Here is a 23,646-nt window from a genome sequence, read left to right as displayed (position 1 = left end):
TTTCTCTGCTGTGAAGTCTTGCTACCAGTTCACATTGGATTCTGTCCATCAAAAATCTTGGAAAACCTCTGGTCAGAGGCAGCCTTTAATATGAGCTGTGTGCTTAACCTGAAACAGTGTCCCTCCTGGCTTCCCCAGTGCTACAGCTAGCATAAAAATGTCACATAGCCTCACCTTGGTGAATGTGGTGGGGGGTACAGAGCTTTCTTCTTTGTCCCTCCTGCTCAGTTACTGCAGTGTCTGTGATGAGCTAAACCCTACTTTATTATGAAAGTTTTAAGGTATTTGGGGATTTAAACACTGGGCTAGCCAATTATGTGGCTGTTCAAATTAGCCCAGCTGCAGTGTAGCAGGACCTTGCACTTGGCCTTGTTGAACTTCATGAGGTTCACGTGGCCCCATTCCTCCAGCTTGTCCAGGTCCCTGCAGATGGCATTCCTTCCCTCACATGAATCAACTGCACCACTCAGCTTGATGTCATCCACAGACTTGCTGAGGGTGCACTCAATCCCATTGTCTATGTTGTTAATAAAGGTATTGAACAGTATCGGTCCCAATAGGGACCCCTGAGGGATGCCGCTTGTTACTGATCTCCATTTGGAGACTGAGTACTCAGTCTCAGCCAAACTAGAGGGTCTGAACAAGCCTGCAAGAAGTATTTTCAAATACTTAAGTCAAATTGTCCTAAAATAGAGTGGATGGACTGTAGAGTTGAAGACCATGGTTCCTGTGGTACTTCCCGTGGAGTAGCCAGTGGCCAGAGCTGTGACTTGACTTGTGGGACATGAATGTAGGGAGGACATTTAGGTTCAAAGCTTGGAAATAGCCATAAATGAAAACTAAGCTTGTATGCTGCTTGGAGAAGGGTGAGAGGGTCTGTCATTAGAAATACCATTTATAAAATGGTTTTCTGTGTAATTTTCCCCTTTTGGAGAAATGCTGTTGCTGACTCGGGCGATGTCAGAGTGAGGTTTGCCTGCGTAATGCTGTCTCTGTTTTTGTATGTGTTTTCCAGTTACATCTTGCACTCTTTGTAAAGCACACAACTTTGTAAGAATTTTTTTACCCTAGTAGCATAGATATAACAACCTCTCTGTTTTAAGGCATCTGATAGAGTGGTCCTGCAGGATGTCTGGTTACTGCAGGACAGTCTTAGGGGTGTTTTTTTTGCTATAGAGTGGTTCCTAATTTGCATTTTCTAATGAAGAGCTCCCTAAAAATCTATTTGTATCCCTGAATTGTTTGTGAGAAAGATCCAAAGAAAATTGGGAAAAAATTTTGAAATAATTTCATTTTGCAACATTGTGGTTTTTCAAAACAAAGTAAAAAAACATTAAAACAAAAGGATTTTGATGGAGATAGTTTTGTAATCTCTGTTAACGTATACTTAAATTCTGAAGTAGTTTGAATTTGGAATCTGCAGGCTTTCCCAGGTCAGAGGAAGCGTTTGCCATCCATCATTAGTGTTTTAGCAAAAATCATGATGAGGTGTGGTGTTCTTCTGCATGGTGAGAGGACGGCACTCAGAGGCCAGCCAAAGGGCAGTCTGCTTTACTGAAGACTCTACAGACTAGCTGCAAATTCATGCATCCCAGGGATGCCAGCGCTGTCGCCATTACTTAACTGCCACGTTTCCATGCAAAGCTTGTTCTGACAGTCTGGGTTTACTGTGCACTTCTTCAGGAAGTAGAAGGGATCATGGAGAAGGGACAGAGCAGTGCTTTTGGCCTGTGCGAGGGTCATAAGCTGCATGTTACTGGAGAAACATCTCTTTCTGCACCTTCATGTGTATTTGCATCAAAATAGATGCAACAGAAGAGTTGAAGGTGCAGCCTTGTCTTTGGGTTTAGATAATATTTAGCTGTCTGACTGTTTTATTAGAGTCTCTTCTTTGCCACTCTTACTGGCAGGTAAAGTGTACACTGCCTTCACTCAGCAGTACCAGAAGGGCTGAGCCCTGGGATTCCTCCTGCCTCTTTTCTGTCTCCATCTGAGGAAAGGTCCAGCTGCAGCTCTTCCTACTGGCTGCGTCCTTGCCTTGTCAGTTGGTTAAGGAAGAGGTTCCTGCAGGCACTTGTTTCACCGAGGCACATGGTGAATGCAGTCCGGTTGCCTGTCCTTCCCTGTTTCAGTTGAAAGAAATAATTTCAGATGTTTCTGTCTGAATCTCTCCCATGTCCTGTTTTTCCCAGTAGAGGGAGGGTAAACGGCTTTAGATGCTAAACCTGGATTGAGGGGAGGAGGAAAACTCAGTGCTTCTAACAACAAACCAACAAATCCATGAAATGTATTATCTGGAGAAGTGGGAGGGAAGGTGGGGCTCTGCACTTAACACATTGTAGTGTCTGCGTAATCCCTGAGGAACAGAAAACAACTCCACAACTCGTTCTAGGTATCATCTTGCACATCCTTCTGTGCACAGCTGGTCTGCTGCCAGTGCTGCAGTGGTACGTGACAGTGACATATTTGCCTGTCTGCCTCGGAAGTCTCACCCTCTGTGCTTTTGCAGTTCCTCTGAACATCCTTAAATACTTATTTTGTCCCTCTCTTCCCTATTGTTGTCTGCCCTCTCTCCTTACCCCAGCACCCCATCAGGCCACTGCTTTGGCATTGAGGAAAATGCAGCATAAAATGAGGTTCTCTGTTGTGTATTTTGAGGAAAAATACCTGTGGTTAAAACACAGCTATGGTGAACATGTGAGTGTGTTCATAAATATGTGTAAACGTTGGTTATGTCTAAACCTCTCTTGTGCATGACTTGCAGGAGCTACAGAATTGTCTGAGGTGTAGGGTGGCTTCAACTATATAAAACTGCCAAACAGTAAAATCAGTATTTTGGATAAAACAGAAGTCTTTTGTATGCAGTCTCATTAAAGGAGCTCTTCAGAAACTAAGGACTGGAGTGGAGAAATTAAGGTGGGAAGAAATCTGCCTGTTGTCAAACCTAGGGAAGGAGATTGAAGACCTGTTTGCAGTGTCACCACTAAATCCATGCACTGAGAACGTAATAGCAAGTACAACTGAGCAGAGCTGGCTCCTCTAAGGAGCTGAAAGAGCATATATGAAATGATAGGTAAGAATACACTTGTAAAAGAAATGCCAGGTACCAAAACAAATGCAAGAGGGATTATAGGAGCCAGTGGCTAGAAATGGAAAACTTCCCTAGAGAATGCCCGTTTAATTGTCTACGAGCTAGTACACAGTTAAAAGACAAGGGAATTAAGGTAAATTAATGTTTTCTTGCATTTTGCATAAATTACAAGCACCAGGTAAAATCAAATGGTGTAACACTTTCAGGTCTAGATCTTTCCCTATGTAATACTACAGAAGGTATTGAACTACTGATTTTTCAGACTTTTCAAAGGACAGTGTAGTCAAAGGTAATTTTATTAGCAGGAATGGAAAGGGTATTTTGGGGAAAATATCTTTAAAATACAAGCCTGCAAGGTGTTGTCAAAAAGCATAGGGATATTTCAGTAATCTGTCTCCCTTAGTAAGCCCCAAGGAGATAATTTACCCATTGGTAAACATGAATTACTTTTGGTCTCAGAATAAATCTCATTCCAGATATTTGTTGCTGTTTAAGCATTTATAGGAATTGTGTTCTATTCTTCCCACTGCTCCGTACTGAAACTGCAATATCCACACAAGTATCTCTTGTGCATGTATCTTTGTTGTTAAAATACAGGTTTTTATCCTCTGTGGAAGAGGACTTGCTGACTGTCCATATTGTGCCATGATGTGGACTCCCTGGAGTCTACTTTGGTGGTGCACCTTGGTGGTGTCCGTGGTTTTGTATGAACCTTAAAAATACTTGCTGCAAAAAGTAAAGACAGCTCAGAACTACATCTCTGTGTGTCCCCCCCCGCCTTGTTTTCAGGTTGCGATGGCAAACCTATGAGTCATTGCCTCACAGATGCCTGCTCGAAGGAACTCTGTTGCCAAGGTGACTTTTCAAATACTGTTTTTGCAAGGGCAGGTCTTTTTCTGACAAGGGAAAGCGTATGACACGGAGGAGAGGAGGCAGGTGGAGAGGAGGAAGACAGTGATGGAGGGGAGCTAGGACACTGAGCTGGTGGAAGGCTCCATCGGCTGAAGGCTGTGACAGCGTCTGGGTGTGCACACTCTTCACAGACCTTCTGCGGGGTGGTCGGCTCTAGCCCACTTGGTTTGGTTTTGACCTTTCTCACTAATTGCGCAGGCATCTTTTAACACTGTTAGGACTGTGCATCCAGCTCAATGGAGAGGTACCAAGTACCTTGTAGCAGTGTGCAGTCTGCCGTTGCTGTAAGCTTTTCCCAGAGGTCAGCGCTTATAAATGGGAACACAGCCTCCCCTATCTTTTCTATAGCTCTTTTGCATGTGATATATTTCTCAAGATGTTCTTCACTACTTCTTTCTATGGCTGACCTCCTTGTCTCTCTAGTCCTTTCATGGCTACATGTGTCAGTCATGCTTGCACGAGGAAAGTGCCCTGACACACAATGTGGAAAGTGATGTGGCTATTTAATTTTGGGTTGCTTGACTTCAAGCATGGCATTTGAGACTGCTCAAATGCCTGAGACTGCTTGAGAATGCTGGTGAGAGCTGAGCGCCTGAGCTCTCGGATTTCTAGGGATTATTTTTTTTTGAAACCATCTCTGCAGAGAGCAAGTGCCAGCCTTCTTGCTGAAGGGAGCAAAATTTTATTTTTCTGTTGCATTGAAAGAAATGTCAAGTTGTTCTAAACTTGAGAAAGAAACAGGTCAGAAGTGTCTGTGGCAGAGATGAGAAGACAGTAATGAGGCTGCTTTCAGTCCTAGCTTACACCATGGCTGACCCAGGCTGCAAATGCCTAGGCTATGGTGGAGTGCTTCATACCCCAAGCTTATGTGCTACTTCCCAGAAATAGTGTGAGTGCTGGATGAAAGGAGGAGGAGGAGGAAGAGCAGCTTGCTAGGCTTCCGTGGACAGGGGAAGGAATTGGCAGTGGAACAGGAGACACTACAAGTCCTGTTGCACCAGGTCTCGTTCCCAGCAGGAGTAGGGAAGCGGGTATAGTGGGTGTACTCCCAAGGGAGGTTACGTGCTGCTTATTTGCAAAACTTTGCTAGGGCTGGGTGCTGTAACTTTTGGAAGGCTGACGTCTTTGGGAAGTGAGGGCTGCCCATGCTCCCAGGGGAGCTTTCCCCCTGAGATCCAGGTCTTGAGGGCTTTGCATAGCACCGTTGTCCCCTGTATCTGAATTACAACAGAGGAGGCTGCTTTACCTGTATGGTAATACTTAATGCCGATGTACAAGCTCACCAGCTTTCTAACCTGAGAGCTAGCAGAGATGCACTTGTTCATGTTTCTTGAGGAATATCTTGAGCAGATCAGACTTGTTACCCTTAGGTGAGGGAGGGAAATGCATGGTGGCACTGCAGGTCCAGGCTCCCCTGGTGCTGCCTGAGGCAGCATGTGGCCTCAGCTCCACCCTCTTGCAGTTCTTGGAGACTTGACTCTTAGGCTTCTACGTGGACAATGAAAGCAAAGAAAGCCTGGTTAGTTCTCCTGTCTGAGGTGGCTGGGGCCATGAAGTTGCCCTCAGAAGCCAGCTGGTGGGATTTCTGCTAGCAGTAGCAAGGCAGGAGGTTGGACATGGTCATGTTTCTTGGCTGAGTGTGGAAAAAATGAGGCTCTGCTACAGACCTACAACTCCTTAGATCAGCTTGATTGCAAGAAGGCTTTGCCATTCATTCTGCCTCACATGCACACATGGCAAATTCTCATCTTCTGTGACTGTTCCCTATGTAATTTGCTGTGATCAGAGAAGGGTGTGCAGGAAGGACAAGATGGCTTGTCATGGAACCTGAAAGAAATCTCATGAACTGAGCTGTTGGGAGGGTCTTAAAGGTGTACTGGTGCCCTAGCCCCTTGCATAATTTCTCTTTGGACTGGGTGAGCTTTTGTAAGGCTAAAAGCTGCAGCAGCACTTGCTGAGAGCTGCTGGGCATAAAATTCACTGTGATCATAGGTATTTAAACTGTTTCTGGGGCTGCACAGAAAGCAAATACATGCCAGAGGAAGCAAAGAAAAAGTCAGCTTTTTCGGACATGCTATTTCTTGAGAAATAAGAGTATCTTATTTGCGCTGTGAAACTTCAGGATACTTTTGGAGGACTTCTTGGTTTTTTTGGTGGAAGGAATGTACACAAACTTGTTGCATATACATCACCTTTCTTTTTTTTTTTCTTTTTTTTTCCTGTGGACATGAAAAGGGGCGGGGGGGGGATGTGATTGAAATGTATTTTCTTGAAAGCAAACTCATTCTCCCACAGCTGGAAAATCCTGTTTCTTGAACGAAATCACACCTGGTCTTGCTAAGTCCCTGACATGGCATGTGTTTCCCAGGGTACCGGTCTGTGGGTGAGCCTTTTTGCATTTGTTTTGTGGTTTTTGACGTATTACAGCTCAGGGAGTACTGAGAACTGTTTTTTTTCTGGGTGCGGAAGAGACATGGAGGGAAATAAGTAAAAAGTAACCCAGCATCTTTTCTCGCAAAGACGTGTTGAATCCAGGCAGCAAGCTGACTGATCTGGTTGGTGAGGATACACGACTGAAGATGCTTTTTCTAGCAAATAATGTGGAGCTCCTCCACTGGTGCAGTAACATCCTCAACAGTTGCACCTTTTGCCAAACGCTGTTTTTCTCTGACCAGGGAAGCATTTGAGAAAGAGGTGAGGAGTTGTCTCATTCATTGCTTCCATGCTCAGTGGAAGATAGCAAGAGAGTACTTCCAAGTCTGCTGAGCACAGAGGTTGGTTTGGCTGTTGCTCACTATAGTCATCCAAGAATCCCAGAGAAAGGACAGCCAAATGTGCAAGCAGCAGGAAAAAAGGATGCTGAGTGGTAGCATCTACATTATTCAGGCAAAACTGTGCATCTGCAATGTAATAAGGACAAATTAGTTGAAAGAAAAAATGATAAAAATAAAGAGTTTAAGATCTCTAGTAGATGTCAAATGGTTACCGTTCATCCTCTTGGGTTTGCTTAAAGCCAGGCTGTCTGAAAGATGAGTTCAACACTTGGTTCACTTTGCTTGTTGTAGGCAAGTCCTCCTCTTCCTGTAGGTGCCAGCAAACGCTTCTACAGCTGCTTTGTCTCCTGTGGGTCCTGACTGCATCTCATAATGCTTTCCTGGTCAGGAAGGGGAGAAGTGGCAAGCGGCATGGCCTGTCTGTTATCAGACAGTGGCACTGTCTGTCTGGTATCCTGTGTTTCATTCTCCTTCCTCAGTCTCACCGCCTACCCAGTGACTCAGCATGACATGCTGATAGTAAATACATGGTTTCTTTCAATTTTTTATGAGAAACTTTCCAAAACCAGCAAAAAGTATGTGAAAAAAGCATTTCAGTGCCCTGGACTAGTGATGGGTCTGACCTAATTTGCTGCCCTCCAGGGTGTCTGCAGCAGGATGGAGGTAATACAGGAAAGGCACTAATGGAAATTTGTGAACAAAATAAAGCAGAGGCCACGTGGTTGTCCTGCTGTCCCCCAGTGCTACTTCTGTGCATGTTTCTCCCCTAAGAAGGCTGCATGCTACAGAAATTGTGGCGGGGTATTTCTCCTTCTGACTGCACCATGGTTGTACCCTGTATGTGTTTTACGGGGAGGATAACTCCTGAAATAAGCTGACCTTTTTCCAAGAGCAAAAGGTAACTTTTCCGAGGGAGGAGCCTGTGACCTGGCAGATGAGATGAGCTCCTTGTGGCAGCCATAGTTTCTCCATTGGGAGGCTCACAGTGGTTTCTGGGATCTCTCTGGGCCATGAACTGGCAATGCCAAGCACCTGGCTCAGACAAAGCGTTTTGCAGTCCTCGTGGCACACTTGGTTCAGAAACCCAGGTTCCCCAAGACATGTTACCTCTTTATGCCTTGGTTATGAAAATAACCTTCCAGCTGCAAAAGTGGCTTTAAGGACAGTGACACACTGAGCCACCTTGAGCATCTTCTGTGTGCCTATCTGAGACTAGCCCTTGAAATGTCAACCTCTGTGCTGGGGAGAGCTGCTGAGAGGGTGCAGGTGGGAAGACCAAGGACTTCTGAAGAGTGAAAAAGGTCTTGGGCAGAGGAGGTACTTTTACCTTGTGGCAGGGGCTGAGCATGCCTGCAGTGCTTAAGACATCGCTTGGGAGGACAGACTTTGTCTCCAGAGTTGCCTTTTGCAGACTACTTACTGTGCAGATTGTGACTTCTTGGTCACCTCCTGAGGGGAACTGCTCCCGCTTCAGATGGCATGTCACTTGTGCGCTTATGCGGCTAACTAGAGATGAGTCTGAGCTCTTCCGCAGAGGGAGGTTTCGTGCCCTTGCTGTAGCTCATCAGAGCCTGGGGATGTTTACCGGGCCTGACAGAGGCATGACCTTGGTGCAAGGACGTGAGTCGCACTGCTCCTCCAGGTCTTGGATGGGAAGCCGGACTTAGAAGTAGGCTCTGCTTTAAATAACCAGGGGATCTGGAAGGGCTGAGAGTGCAGATCCCACTTTAAATAGGAGGAAAGCCTGCATGCTAGTGTAACGATTAAGCATTAACAAAAATAATGTAGCTTGTTTTGGACCATAAAAAGCAAATGCTGTATCCATGGTGAAACCTGCCCTATCCCAGCAGAGGCTGTCATCTTCTCTTCCAATGCTGGTTCCCAAGCCTGCTCAGGGTAGCGGGGCTTGAACTGGGTAAAACCCAAACACTCCCCTGCCATGTTCTCTGTGCACCGTGTACAGGCTACCAAGCTGTCTCCAGGGGCTCCTCTAAGAGCAAGGGGGCAAAGAGCCTGGAGGGTATCAGCCCCCTGCTTCTGTCCTTGCCACCTCCAAGCCTTGGTCCCGCTTGTGACCCAGGGTCCCCAGACGCTTCTGCATCAGTGCTTTCTGGAGAAGTGGAGCTGGAGGTCACCCAGTTGGGAGCTGAGCTGTTGGGTGGAGTGAGGGCAGTGGGCCACCGGGCTGGCTCCCATGGAGTACCGTCTCTGCTGGAGGACATCTTGGCTGACTTTCTGCCTGGCCCATGTTGTCCCTCAACTTTCTTCCTAGAGGAAGAAGAATACCTTCAGTGGTTCTGTGCTGGCATCTGTCAGGTCACACCAGTGTTGTATTTGCCCCAGGAGACTGTGGTTACCATTTCCCAGGCCTTTTCAGTGGAAAAGCATATCAGACAATTTACAAGTGACAATATGTAATTTAAAAAAAAAAAAACACAACAAAAAAAACCCAAACACACCCAGTTTTCTGCTTTTGCATGTACTCTCTGAATTTCTTTAGTGAACTCATCCCACAGCTGTAGGCATATGCTCATTTTTGCTGCTGTTATACAACTGAGGCTAAAATTAACACATCTGTTGTTATTTAACTTCAATTTATACGGTACCCTGTTTTGCCAAAATACTATGTTTCGAGCAGTAACAGCTTTACTGTTATATATCATGGGAGTTCTGGGAATAATACTTAATACTACGTGCTATTTCTTAATAGCTCATACTAAAGGGAGGCTTGGCGGTTCACTGCAGCTTTGCACAGGGAGGAGCAGATGCCCACTGGTGAAGGACCCTCCTCTGTTTGGCAGTGCACAGGCACAGGTTTATTTCATATTTCTGCTCATGGCCAAGTCCTCGAAGTAATGTGGTTTCGTGGAACTGTGAAACCTGTGTTTTCACCCTCTCGGTTGTGGAGTCAAACTTAAATAGTGGGATCTCAGGGCTCAGGGAAGCCTGTAGTGTTATGGATTTTACCCAGTCCAGCTTCTTTCTGAATGCCTAGAAAGGGTAAAATGGGGACTTTTAAGGAAGCATATATATCCTTAGACTATATATATAGTCTAAGGAGTCCTTTATGAAAAGCAGACATATATATATGGTTTGGTTTTGTTTGTTGGTTTTTTTTTTCCTAAGGAGTCCTTTACCCAAAACCTCAACCTTTTTGAAATGAAGGAAGCCATACTCCAAAAAAAATCTGCTTGTCTGCCATGAAAGCATGATCCTGAGAATTGCCAGTAGTATCAAACACTTGATGTAGGAAGCAAAAAGCTATTGCATTTTTTTAAAATCTGTTTATATTTGAGATGCTTTGTACTGTGCAGATCAGAGGAAACAAAAAACACGTCCTTGCTAAAAGGAATAATTGTCAAGTTTACAGTATGTAAATTACCCTCAGCTAATGTAAGTGGGTTTTGCTCACCTTTCTTCCGTGCACAAGGTTTCAAAGGCAAGTGTTGTTAAATTACATTTGGAATGGGCTGGAGGGGGGGACAAACCCCTTCTGATTTCACAGAAAAATAATTAAACTGGAGCTGCGGTCTGGCTTTGATCTCATAGGTGCTTGCAAGCTAAATAAAAATAAAAGACTACCTTGGGGACAGTCTGCCATTAATTAACTAGCTACATTCTGCCTCTGCTGTTCTCCAGTGGGTTTCCAGCGGCTTTGGCACTCGGCATCGCGACTGGAAGTTGCCAAACACGATTTGGCACCTTCCAGCTGCAAAACAACCTCCTCGGGGGCAGGAAGGGATACATAAAATGGAGGTGTCCAGGGAGCAGGCGGTGAAAAAGGGCAGAAACCGGCTGCCTCACCGGCTGCTGGTGAGGGGTGGAGAAGGGAGCCGGCTCCCCTCCCTGCACCCCTCTGGCGATCTGCGGCTGCTGGCCCGGGTGCCGGCTGCTGGCCCAGGCCTGCAGCGAGGTTGGGCTCCTGCCAAGAAAACAGCTTTTGTGTTTCCTTAAATATGCTGCTGCCGTTTGGGGGGGGGGGGGGGGGGGGGAACTGAATTAATGTTATTACTAGAATTGGCCAGCTGGCTGAAATTTTTTTATTTTCATTAACAAATCTTGCCAGGTGCTGTTTTCCCAATGAAGTAATGAGCGTGTTTTCAGACGAGGGGGCAAATCTCCCCAGCCCCGCCGCCGCTGAAATCCGGGCAGGCTCGGGCAGCCAGAAAGGCAGGGCAGAGGTGTCTTGTGCAGGCAGCCCTTCAGAGATCATCAGGGCACAATTTGCGTTTTGGCCTCTTGTGATTCATTCTTTTTTTCCCTGAAACCACAGGAACGTGGGGTGATTGAGGGTGGGGGTAGCTGGGAGTTGGTTATTGGAACATGCAAATGGTTGTTTTAGCATCTGCTTTGATACCACAGCAAACGGATTGAGGAAATTTGCCCGTAACATGATTAGATGTTTGTCTCTGTTATTGCCCGACGCTGCATCCTGGCGAGGCTGTCCTGCTGGCCCAGGCTTAGAAGGGTGCCCGTGCATTGGTGCTTTATGCAGGAGACAGAAAAATGGATAGCAGCATCAGTCACATACAAACCCTTCAAGACATCCCTGAGCTTTGTGAGTAAGTAAGTGATGGCTTCTAGGCCTGGTTTTATTTCTTGCTTCTTGGGTGCACTGACTGTAGTGATGTATTTTTCTGGGACACGAGGCAGTGAAAGCTTCGTTCTCAATGTCCTCTAGAAACTCAAAACATGGTGGTGGTTGTTGGCTTTATGAAGAAATCCCCCTGGCCCCAGCAGGCTTGTTTTCATCTTAAGGCATTGTTCTGGTTTTGGCTGGGATAGAGTTGATTGTCTTCCTAGTAGCTGGTACGGTGCTATGTTTTGAGTTCACCATGAGAAGAATGTTGATAACACTGATGTTTTCAGTTGTTGCTAAGTAGTGTTTAGACTAAAGTCAAGGATTTTTCAGCTTCTCATCCCCAGCCAGTGAGAAGGCTGGAGAGGCACAAGAAGTTGGCACAGGACACAGCCAGGACAGCTGACCCAAACTGGCCAAAGGGGTATTCCATACCATGGGATGTCATGCCCAGTATATAAACTGGGAGGGTAGGGGCGGGGGGATCGCCGCTCGGGGACTAGCTGGGTGTCGATCGGCGGGTGGTGAGCAACTGCACTGTGCATCGTTTGTATATTCCAGTCCTTTTATTACTGCTGTTGTCATTTTATTAGTATTATCATTATTAGTTTCCTCTTTTCTGTTCTATTAAACTGTTCTTATCTCAGCCCACGAGTTTTACTTCTTTTCCCGATTTTCTCCCCCATCCCACTGCGTGGGGGAGGGCAGTGAGTGAGTGGCTGCATGGTGCTTAGTTGCTGGCTGGGGTTAAACCACGACAGGCATTGAAATTACTAAATTATGATCCTGTTTTTGTTTAAATCATCCTGAAAGATTTGCAGCTTCAGAGAAGTCCTCAGTGAGTTGTTTTTAGAGTTGCAGTGAATTCCTTTCTTCTGTTTCTTCTGGGGAGAAAAAGGGTATTTTTTCTTTTCCAGCCTTAAGAGTAATCTAAGGCGAGAGGAGTGGTCTTTAGGGAGCTTATTTCTCCATTGGCATTCCTGTAGCAGAATTCACAGCACATTTCAGGAGAGAAGTTGACTAAAGTCAATTTTGTTTTAAACGCTGGAGATAAGATAAAATTTTATAGTGTCTGCAAGGGATCTGCAGTAAAAATATTTGTGACGTTATTTTACTTGGTATTGGATATCGGTGATCAAGAGCTGGTTTCCAAGTACCGAATTTGGTATATAGTAGGTACTAGCCTTTTGTTAGTAATTGGCTGCTCCTTAGGGCTGCCATGGATCTGCGTATTTCAGACCCTTTTCAGTCCTTCCCCTGCCTGCTACGTGCTGTCTGGGCAGGCATTGAGGCCGTTGCTTGGGCAGGCAGATGCTGATAGCCGCGGCAGGTTGCCATTCCCACTCCTACCCTCGCACGTGTCTGCAGCCCGTGTTTTCCTTCTTCTTAGCTTTATCAGCCTGCATATTTTCAGATAAAAACTTGCTTTTTGCTCCCAGTTCTGGAACCTGTAGGACCTCCCGTGACTTGTGGCTCGTCTTCAAAAGAAAAGGCCAGCTCCCAGGCCAGGTTCATGCAGAAGTGCAGGACATGGGGCAAGGGTCTCTCAAAAAGCTTTTCTCAAAGAGCTACCTGGCCTGAGAAAACAGGGCCTAGGGTGCTGATGATCTGATCTACTTGCCTGTTTCTTATTTCTTAACCAATAGTGAGCTAGGTTTGATTTGTTCGGCTAAAAGTTGAGATGTGGTATATCCCCTGGTCTGCCTGCAGCCTACCTGACCTACCAGCAAGTTCAAAAGCATCAAGGGTTGAACAAAATATTATGGACTCTGCTATCTTTGGGAAACGTTCAGCACTGAATCTGTGTGCAGGAGCCAGGCTCCATCTCACGTCTCTCTTCTTTTCTAGGTCTAGAAGAAAAAACGATTCTTTCCAAAAAAGAAAAAATGAAGCTGAGGAAAGAAAGATGGCTACAGAGTAAGTACTTTTCCGAAACACGGCCATACTATGGGCATCACAGAGTGTGGCTGTGTTGGATCTCTCTGTCCGTGGGGCGTGGGTGGCAGCATTGGGCCGTGCTGGAGGAGACTGAATGCTTCTCAGAAACCTTCACATCTGCTCTACAGCACATGGGGTAAAAGTCCCAGGTATTGTTTCTCAGTGTTCAGCACCGAGATTGAGTCATTGCCCCACACCTACTTTTGATCTTCCTCCATGTATAATGTAAGTGACTACATAAAACCTTTATTTTTCCAGATAGGACACTGTGCCCATGTAGGCATAGCATGTTTCTCTGTCTTTTAAAGCTCTGGTACATATATGACTAGCTGTATAGTGGAGCTCCTCCTCCCTGAGGAGCTTTGGGGATGGTAGGACAGCCTGGAGCTGAACCCCATGCAGCCAGCAGCTAATCCTAAGGCTCTGTGGTGAAAGCCTGCAGTGGGCCCTCCTGGCCTTCTGTAAGGGAGGTCTCTGGACGCTGCTGGTTGTGTTACTGTTCTTTCCCACGTGCCACAGGTCAGTGAACCCACTTACCAGACAGTCTGGTCTTTCTCGAAGCTGTGAAATATGAGCTAAACAAAACTAGCCCACGGCAGAAATGCTCCTGTTTCCTGTGGGAAGTGTCTGTATTTTTGCTTTAAGTATCTCAGCACAGTAAGAGATGATGCTGTGCTACCTGGTGTAGCAGAGGAATTCCTCTTGCCACCTGGAGCTGTTCTTGGGACAGTCTTTTCCCTTAACACCTTCCTGCCCAACAGAGTTGCTGACAGACTGTTTGGGGCTGAGGGATGTGGCTTTTTGCCACACCATATGCTCTTGGCTCCTGAGTTCTGAGCTCAAGTCCATCAACCTGTGATTTCACTGGTTGCAGTGAAGGTGTCTGGCTCCTTTTACAAAGAAAGCTGATAATTTAACACCATGAGCGTGAAGGAAACCTCCTCCCTATCACCAACCAACAACTTCCAAGTACCTTTGACATCTGCAACCCCCGGTGTCCCTTTTGGGCACAAAGCATAGATGGCTGTGCTAGTCCTAACGTCTGGCCTGCCGGCTGCAGTTTTGGTGCTCCTAAAGGTGTCTCCTTTTCTGATACTATTGTGGTGATAGAGGAGGCGACTGCTGGAGCACAGTTGAGCTTTCTCTCCCCGGATACCAGGACTGATACTAGGTACCATGAAGGAAAGCATGTCCTCAGCAGCATTTTAGGACAGAATCCACAGTAAAAGGGGTACATGGGAATGGTGTCTTATGCAAGAAACAGAGCTTCTGCTCCTGCAGTTAGGTGACAGCACTGCTCCCATAGTCAAGGTCAGCCACCTTGGAAAAACCCAGAAGTAGGATCTCTACACTCTCTTAATCGTGTCCTCCTGCATATTTGTCTTGGTAGCATCAGTCTTTCTCAAGATCACGTATGTTATTTTGGCCCTGCCGTGGCCTCTTTCCTCTTCTCTTGGCTCTGAAATTACTAAGATGAGGGAATGCAAATGAAAGGCAGAGGCTTTGTTTTGAGGAGAACACCAAGATAGAAAACTTCAGGCCAAATTATCTCTGTCTTAGAAGATACTAGGTATTAGAAGTGCATTCCAGATACAGAAGTACCTAAATTGCTGGATCTCTTGACTTCCCCACTAAACTTGTGGCCAGTTGGCAAATACCAGCATTCGCTAGCAAATGTTTTACTAAGGCTAGCAAGTACCTGGGGATTTCTGTAAGAAAAGTCAGCAACTGTTAGTACCTGGTGTGCAGCTTGTTATTAAGAAAAGTGGAATAGCTGTAAAGAGCCTATATAAACATCAGTAAAGAAACTGATATTACTATTATTAGCTGATGGACCGAAATGAACTGGTATTTCCAGAGATGGAGATTTTTAAATGAAACTTGGCATTCTAACATTGTGACCTTAGAGAGCTGCAGTCAACTGAAATGCATTGATTTTTATCTGATGCAGATAACTCTGCCAATTCCTTGTGGGTTTTGCAGTGTTTGCCCCCCAGAAGAGAACCCAACTTGGACTGCTGAAGTTGTTATCATTACATCTCTGTTTTTCTAAATCTTCCCAAGAGTTTGTTGTTTCTTCTTGTCCCAGGGCTGCTTTTGTGACACTGGATGCCAAGACCCTGGGAACTAAAGTTCAGTCCAGTGGTGCAAATGCAAAACTTGGAGATTTCTTCCATTCCAATAAATCATCTCAGGAGAGACTAGAGAGGGAAAAAAATTATGCAATGCTTCAGACATTAGAAGTATGCACATTTAAAAATACATATATCGCATGGCTCCTCAGACGAACAAGACTTCATAGGAAAAGAATTTGGGATGTTTGCGCAGAATCAGGTGTCTGAAAATTTTGAGCACATACTGTTTATGAAAGCACTGATGTACTCGGCTTCATAAAGCCAGACCAAAAAAAGAAGTGATGCAGAACAGAAAGCTGTGTTCTTGGCAGGGATTGCTGTGAGGAGAAGCATTTACAATCCACATTTGTCACAAACATCCATGTACAGCAAAATTGCAGTTCGTGAAAAACTGTTGCTCTTTGACTCGGCTGAGTTGGGGAGCAAACAAGACAAGGATATTAAAGGAGCCAGTGAATTTGAGTTCTGCTTTCTTGAATGTGGGCAGCAGGATTAGACCCAGAATTGCTGGTGGCATCTTGCCTGCCGTCTGTAGAGTGGGACTGGCTGCCTTTGTGTTCCCATCAAAAATACTTGTGCTGATTTAGTCCTGCTTCTGTGGCCATGCTGCGTTGGCAGCTGTTGGCCTCCCTGTGTCGCCAGCTTGGCCCCACGGCTGCTGGCACTGCGCTCCGTCCTGTCCAGACAAGGAGTTTTTAGCTCAGTGCTGAGGCTCATCCTTGCAATACACTCATTGTCCAAGGCAATAAGCAGAAGCCTGCTCTTCCACTGCGGCCTCCTCTGAGTGCACGTGGAGGAGGTGGAGTCCTCCATCACGTACCCCGCAGCACTGGTACCCCTCATGGGGGTCAAGGTAATGCAGCGGGCTTCAAGGCCCAGTCATTACCTGACAGAAGAAAAAGGAGCTCATGGATCCCGCTGAGTTTTAGCTGTTTCTGGTGTCATCGTCAAGGGACTTCTGGGACAGGTTGGGGCATCTTGGAGCTCAGCTGGAGGCTTGTTAGCAGTGCTGGGCTTTTGTGGGCTGTCCAAGAGGAGAGCATGTTCTGCTGGGGCTCACCCTGGGGGCTGCTGGCTCTGTAAGGCTTGGGCAGCTGTGGGACCTATTTCTACACCAGAGAGCTTTGAGGACTGAGGCAGAAGCCTGCGGCTTTCAATGCCCACCTCCCATGGCCAAAAAGGGAGACTGCTGTAACCTTTGTAGAACCTTATGTGCCCACAGCCTGGCTCAGAGCTGCTGCAGGGAGACTGGTAAACGTGGTTTCAAGGAAAAGCCAGCTGCCTCTGTGTCTGTCACTTGGTGCAGTGCTTTTCTAAGGGCGCAGTTTATCCAGTGACTGACTGCTTGAGCTCCACCATGAGTCACGAAGGTGAGACTTTGACTTGCTCCAAACTAAGTAAACAACAGAAATTAAGTCCATCTTTTCTGCTTGTGCTAGGAGACCATTGTTTTGTCCCAACAGCAAAGCAGAGATGGGACTGTGACTGTTTAATGCCACATGTGGAGCTGACTGTATTTGGTTTGTCCCTTCCCCTCTTGTTTCTCTCCTAATTCTGTGCAAGGTCAGTGTGGTTTTTTTCCACCCCAGGACTCCCGTACCGTGTTGCTGTGAGCAATGAGCAGTGCAAGGGATGGAAACAGTTCAGACAAAATCAGTCTGGGGATTTCACTTCCCATTGCAAATGTCAGTAGAGATGTATATAGGTATAAGCAAACACAGCAAGGGAGGGAACTACCCAGCTGCATTATTTTCAGTCTTTTCCTGGTTTAAATCACTTCTGACCTGTTTTTTCCTGTAGATGGTGAAGCAGCCTATGAATTTTTTAGCTCAAGGGTTATCTCTTGCAAACGCTTCCCCTTCCTCCAGTAATGTCTTGTTTCTGATTCAGAAATAGAAAGTGTGAAGCTAGCCAAGCAGAAGCAAAAAGCCGAAGCAAAGCGGAAAGCAACACCTGTGGTGGGAGATATGCAGCCGTTGATGGAAGCCCTACCTGAGCTCTCTGACCTGACCACAGGTGGCAGGGGCAGGAAGCCACCCAAGAGGTATGTGCCATTTAGGGATGGGCTGTGTATTCCCCTTCTTCCTGTAGGATGAAGTGCCCTTCAGCTCAGCTTGTAGCTACAGGCAATGCAAGCTTGGTGCCAGTGGTCAGGAAAACAGGGGCTTGTTCTCAACTCCATTTCGCCCCCTTCCATGCTTCACTCACCACAAGAAAAAAGGTTAAATGTGTCTTCTGAATCCATAGCTAAGAGGGGAACTGTATTGCTCAGATGAGGCTTGGCATGAGACAGGCTGGGAGCAGCCAGATGTCCTGGGAGTTGTACAAGAGACACACAAGTGTCCAGTGTGTAATGCTGCTGAGCTCACCTGAGAATCTGGACTTGAGGTGTTGCAGCCTGCAGCTCTGTCCTGCCAGACCTCCAGGCTTTCTCCTGAGGCAGTTCAAGTCCTTTGAGCAGAGCTTTATGCTCTGGCCAGACTCTTTGTTTGCCCCATTGGCTTGCAGTGTGACTTTGGACAAGAACAGAAAGACGGTGTTTCCGTTCCCTTTATTGTACTGAAAGAGAAGGGCTATTTCTGATCCTCTGACACTCACATGTCAACCATCCCAGCCAGCCGTAGGGTGGGTTCTGGTTACCCTTATGTTTCCTCCTTTTTAATGCAGTGCTCTGCCTGACCATCTGGTCAGTGTTGCAGCTGCTTTTACATGCCCCAGTGCAGAATAAAAGTGCTCTGCGTGCTGCACAAACGCTGGTCCCTCCTCTCCAGTTGCTCAGTAGGGGTTGGAACCAGAAACTTGTTTTGACCATAAGAAAGCACTTGGATTAGAGAAGAGCCAAGAAGGTGGCTGTCTGGAAAAGCACTCTCTTCTTTGGTTGCAGATCATGGCTGGAGATACCATGAACCCTCTTGTGATTTGCTGGATGCCCCAGAAATAAACTCTGATCCAGGTGGGACACCCACCTACAGAGCGTGGCTGAGTTGGCAGTTCCCTGTGCTTCTGGAGAGTCACTTCTCAGACAAACAGCAGCTATGAACCTTGCATCTAAGCATGGGAAAATATTTCCTTCCTTAACTTGGCTTCTAATTCTTTGAATAGCTTTTTTTTTTTTTTTTGTCTTTATGCAGCCATTCAGTCAGCCTGCCCTCTCTTTCAGTGGGAATGAACAGCAAAAGTACACACTGAGTTTCAAGTCTTGCAGAGCACTGAGGGTTGGTTGGATGGAGCTCTGGGCCAGAGCTTAGCCTGAGCCTGAATTAGGTGTCTTTGCCCTCTTTCTGTGACGATGTGCCACAACTACATGTGGCATCTGACTCCAAGTTGTGTTCAGGAGTCATTCCCCCTCATCATTTTCCCCCAGCCCCCCTTGGTGGCTGAGCCCCTGCTATCCAGGAGAGTGGCTTGCAGAAAGTACGTACAGGGGAGGGAGGACAGGTAGGGTGCTTCCTTTGGGGATTGCTTTCCTGGGTGGCTGCATAATCTAGTACAAATATACAGTATTGCTGCACCCTGCCATTCTGGACCAGCTCAAAAGATACAGTAGAACTGGAAAAGGCTCAGAGACGGATGACAAGGATGACAGTGGAGGATCTGGCATAGCTTCTGCTCAAGGGGTGACTAAGTGAGCTGGGGAGTCCTCAGCCTAGACAGGACATAGAGGCAAAGAGGCTTGGGAACATAATAGTCTATAAAATCAAGTGTGATGTGATTAGGAAGTAGTTCATCTTCTTTTCCAGTATGAGAAATAAAGGACATCAAACATAGCTAGCAAGTAGCTGGTTCAGTGCAAGCAGGAGGCTCACTGCTCTGCACAGCTCCTTGCTGCAGCATGTCATGGCTGAAGGAAGCCTGCAGGTTTAGGTGAGACCTGACAAATCCAATAAGGAGAGCTCCTTGGAGAGTTACTGCATGTATATAAACTGCAGCTGGAACAAGGTCTCTGAGCTGCAAATAGTGGAGAGGATGTGGCTATATGCTTGCTTTGGTCTTAGCCCTCTCTGGCCATCTGCTGCAGGCTACTTCAAAGCAGAACATTGGCCAAAATGGTCCTTCCAGCTACTGCAATCGCTCTTCTCTTCTGTAGTACACTTCATGGCAGAGGATGTGTGGCACACATGGAAGCGTTCAGTGGTCTTGCACGTATCTCCAGCCTTACATCCTCAGAGAAGCACTGTCAGTTCCCTCTCTTTCCAAACCCAGACCTCCTGTGGAAGTGTGGCAGCCCTCCTCTCCTTCTGGAGGCTTGAGTTCATACTCTGGCTCTGTTTTCACTTTGGCTACAAGACTCTGGTGTCTAGAAAGCCCAGTGCACCTGTGGCACAGCACAGTAGAGAAGCCCAGATTGGCCAGCACCATCTGCAGTCGGCCCAGCAGAGGTGGGAGCTTGGCATTGACTGATGTCACCCAGATTGCCTGTGACATGCCAACCAAAAAGCAGTCCCCCCTGGTACTGGCATGGAGGAGTTGCAGTGCTCTTCTTCCCGTTGCTGGCTTGTGGCTTCCTGGACTGCATGAGGATGTGTGTGCATAAGTGTTTGAAATAATCAGAGGAGGCTTTTATAGGATTTGAATCATTACATAAATGAAGGGTAATACTCTGGTGATTTGTCAGCATTATTAATAAAAGATTAGATTCTCCAGGAATTTGATCTCCTGCTGGGTAAGAGAGCATTACAGTGAGATTTTTATTCTGTTTTATAACGAATGAAGGCAATGAAGTGTAATGAAACAGGGCTACTAGCAAGGTCCAAATGAGCAGGCAGTGTGCTGGTGATTTGGTAGGGGAAATTCAGGCAGCAGCCTTTCGAACCTGCCAGACTGGTGGGGCAGAGCTGTTAAGTGGAACTGAAAAGCCTTCAGAAGCACCAAGCCCTTTAAAATAGTGAGTGGGGTGGCTCAAGGCAGAATTGGGCTTGCACAGCCTGAAGCAGCCCCGCGCCCTTGTGGTGTGCTGCAGAGGAAGCTGTCCCTGGAGAGGCACAGCCTCTGGGGCATGTGGTCTTGTACTTACCAGGTTGTAGTTTGGAAAGGCTTTCCTTTAAGCATTGTCACCCTCTGCAGAGGTACTCATCTTTGAAGGGACTGCCATGGCGACTTGGCAAGCCCCTGCTCGGTGATTGCAGGTTGCCATCCAACTCGAGAAGGGATTTCTCTGTGCTTCTGTGAGCAATCCAGGCAGACTGGGACAAGAAGTTGTTCCTGTGCCAAGCAGTTAACAGACGTGAAGAGGGCAGAGATGCTTCCTGGTCTTCCTGTATCTTGCAGTACCAGTGGACACAGCAGTGTGATGGGAGCTGCTCAAACCCCTGTAGGTGTTTGTCTGGTTTTGCTGGTCACCATTCCTCGTGGGCAATCGTGGCCTGTTGTGTAACGCCAGCAGTGCTGGGGTGACCTCGAGAGGGACTGAAGGGTACAGGAGCAGCACGCAGGCATTGATCTGCCTGGCTGCCCTTTCCTGCACAGGCTCTGTGCTGTGAAGGCTGACTGACATGCATCCACACTGTTTGGGTTTGTCTGGGCTGGCAGGGAGCTGTGATGCTGGGCCACACTGTTCTGGGCTGAGGATAAATCACATGTGATCAGGGCAGTGGTGAGAGCAGCCCTCGGCAGCTTGGGTCCATGAGGATCCCCCTTGAGGAAAAATAAAATGAGCCAGGATGAGGAGAGGTGGAGATGAGGAAAAGGAGCAGGAGCTGATCAAGTAGAGATGGATGATGAAAGTGAGCAGGGTGAGGGAATATGGGGTAAGGGAGGAGGAGGAAAGGATGAATGGGGAAGAAAATGCAGAATAAAAGGATGGAGGGTAGTGGGTCAGGGAGGGAAATAGGAAGAGGAGGTCACTGTAATGCTGCCAACAAGAGACCAGATCCTGCTGTCTTGAAGAGAAGGTGAGGGACTGTCATGTTTCCTAACCTTAAGAAAGCTGAAGGGCTCTGGGGCAGATCAGGTGGGGGAGGCGCTGGCCCCCAGCACCCACCAGTAAGGGAAGATTCCTCCTTGAGCCCTGCCCCAACAGAGGGGTGGGAGGCAGACCCTCTTCGCCCTTGGGCTGTGTGTTGGGGCTTGGACCCAGGGCAAATCAGAGGGAAGCCACTCTGCGGGGGCAGACCCTTTTCCCCACTTGCTTCTGTTTACCTCTGTATCTGTGTAATCCTGAGGAATGGAAGTTTCTTCTCCTTTCCTTAATGTCCAGTTCTACCAGCAACTCCCCTTGTGCACTTTAAGTCCCAAAAGCAGTCACTGCCCTTCCTGCGTGTCCCTTGCTTGGGCTCAGCGCTTTGCTTTGTGGTAAATCTTTGCCGCTGCTTGGCATCGGGCACCACGTGCTTCCAGTATCCTGTGCGGGATGGGATTACACCTCTGATCTCCTTGGACTTTGCCCGGGAATAAGAAATGGGTGCAGAGAATGCAGATCTGTGCTTGCTGCCGTGCCTCAGCCCCACATAGTGCACCATCCTGCTTTCCCATGAGTCCATATTCTTGCAAACCTTTGGTGGCAAAAGCTGAAGCTTTGTTGTTGTGCTTTCTCGTTAGCTAATCTGTTTGCAGCTGACTTAAACTGGCAAGTCTTTGGCGAGGATAGGTGTTTACAGGGAGAAAGGAATATTGCCATTCTTTATCTTAAAATGTATGTGACACCTTTTATCCCGGTGGTCCTGCTGCAGGATCCGAAGCATGGCTGGCAGTTCCCTCTTCTTGCTGAGTAACCGTGGTACTGTCTATAACTGATGTCTGCCGATGCTGGAGCTCTGCAGTGTTAGCAAGGAACATGAGATGTGCAGAGGTGACGTGTGTCTGGTGGCGAGGGGAAGTTCAATGGGATCTTTTCTCCACGCAACAGTATTGGTTTGACCTGGAGGTTGGTGATAAGCAGAAAGTGATCTGGGCGTGGACAGCTAATGACCAGTTCTAGAACTAAGTGATCTGATTTTTCTTTAGTGCATTTACCTCCTGCCCATTCAGTCCTGACTCCTAAGCTGTTGTTAGTCTGTGGCAGAAGTTTGCATCTCCATTACTGTCTGGCTATGGAAGTAATTGCCTTTCAGGAGAATTTCCGTACAGGACAATTACCTATATTTTCTGGGAAGGCAGATGCAGAACCCCTGGACTTTTTCCATCTCCCCAGCAATTGCTAAATTACCACTTCTCTATAACACTCACTCATTTGTTTTGTTTCTTCTCTCCACAGCCGTGTAAAAGCAAAGGCAGAACCAGCAGACTTCTGTCTGATGAAACAAGCTCAGAAATGCCGGCTCTTGTAAGTACCCAGTTATCAGAGTGTCCAGTCCCTGCTGAGTATTACAGAATGGTTGAGACTGGAAGGGACCTCTGGAGGTCATCTGGTCCAACCTCCCTGCTCAAGTAGGGCCACCTAGAACTGGTTGCCCAGGACCACATCCACATGGCTTTTGAATATCCCCAAGGATGGAGATCACACAACCTCTCTAGGCAACCAGTTCCACTGTTTCAGTCTTGCACATCTGAAGGCCCTAGAAGAGGTGGCAGCTTTGATTTTCCCCTTTACATAGTGCAGGATATTTGTGGGTGTCCCTCTGCCTTAGTCCCTCTCAGACTTAGTCAATTCTGAATGGATTCAGTTTGCTTCCACTTCTGTCTCGTGTAAAATCTATGCAAAGAGAGCACAGGAAACTGCACTTGCTCCTTTTTAAGAGTTCATTTTGCCTGCATCATTGAAAAGAAAGTGATGGCTTGGGCCTCCTGTGTGTGATCTGTGGGGTTTCAGGACAAATCCACACCAACAGTCATCTTGTTCTTCCTGGCCACAGTTGTCACTTCTGGCTGTACCAAGTGAGTATGTTTCTACTGTGTCCCTCTGTGCAGCATGGATGATGTGGTTATCAACCAGGTGGTGCGTCCCTTGTCTCAGCTTGCTGAGTTGGAGCTGCAACATCCAGTTGTGGCTGAGTCTCTTATGACACCAGGCCCACGTAGCTCTAGCTGATAGGAAAGCATCCTGCAGTTGTGTAGGTGAGGAGCTCCTGGAACTCTGTGTAGCATCAGGAGCTACAGCTGCTCTGTTAGAACACCTCTGGATGCTAACTTACATGCTGTACGTCCCTTACAAGGACAGCTGTCCACTGGCATCTGCCAAACCTTTTCTTGTAAAGTGAAGCACTAAATGCTTTTGAATAATTCTTGGACTTGATCTGGCAACTCCTTATTCCTCTGTATAACCCATTGGATATTTTATAC

General features: G+C 47.0%; 1 protein-coding gene across 1 annotated transcript in view; it reads left to right on the top strand.

Moving 5' to 3' along the window:
- The window catches only part of SLX9 (SLX9 ribosome biogenesis factor), a 54,937-nt gene extending 31,302 nt beyond the window's left edge, over window positions 1–23,635 (top strand). Inside the window, exons 3-5 of the mRNA XM_069782248.1 lie at window positions 13,205–13,273; window positions 17,320–17,473; window positions 22,622–23,635. Coding sequence (XP_069638349.1) covers window positions 13,205–13,273; window positions 17,320–17,473; window positions 22,622–22,694 — 296 coding nt within the window. The 3' untranslated portion in view covers window positions 22,695–23,635. The remainder of the gene's footprint in view (window positions 1–13,204; window positions 13,274–17,319; window positions 17,474–22,621) is intronic.
- The last annotated feature ends 11 nt before the right edge of the window (window positions 23,636–23,646 follow it).

This window comes from Haliaeetus albicilla, chromosome 4, assembly GCF_947461875.1.
Source record: "Haliaeetus albicilla chromosome 4, bHalAlb1.1, whole genome shotgun sequence".
NCBI classification, from domain to species: domain Eukaryota; kingdom Metazoa; phylum Chordata; class Aves; order Accipitriformes; family Accipitridae; genus Haliaeetus; species Haliaeetus albicilla.
Note: the sequence above shows the minus strand (reverse complement) of the source record. Positions and strands in the feature narration are given on the sequence as shown.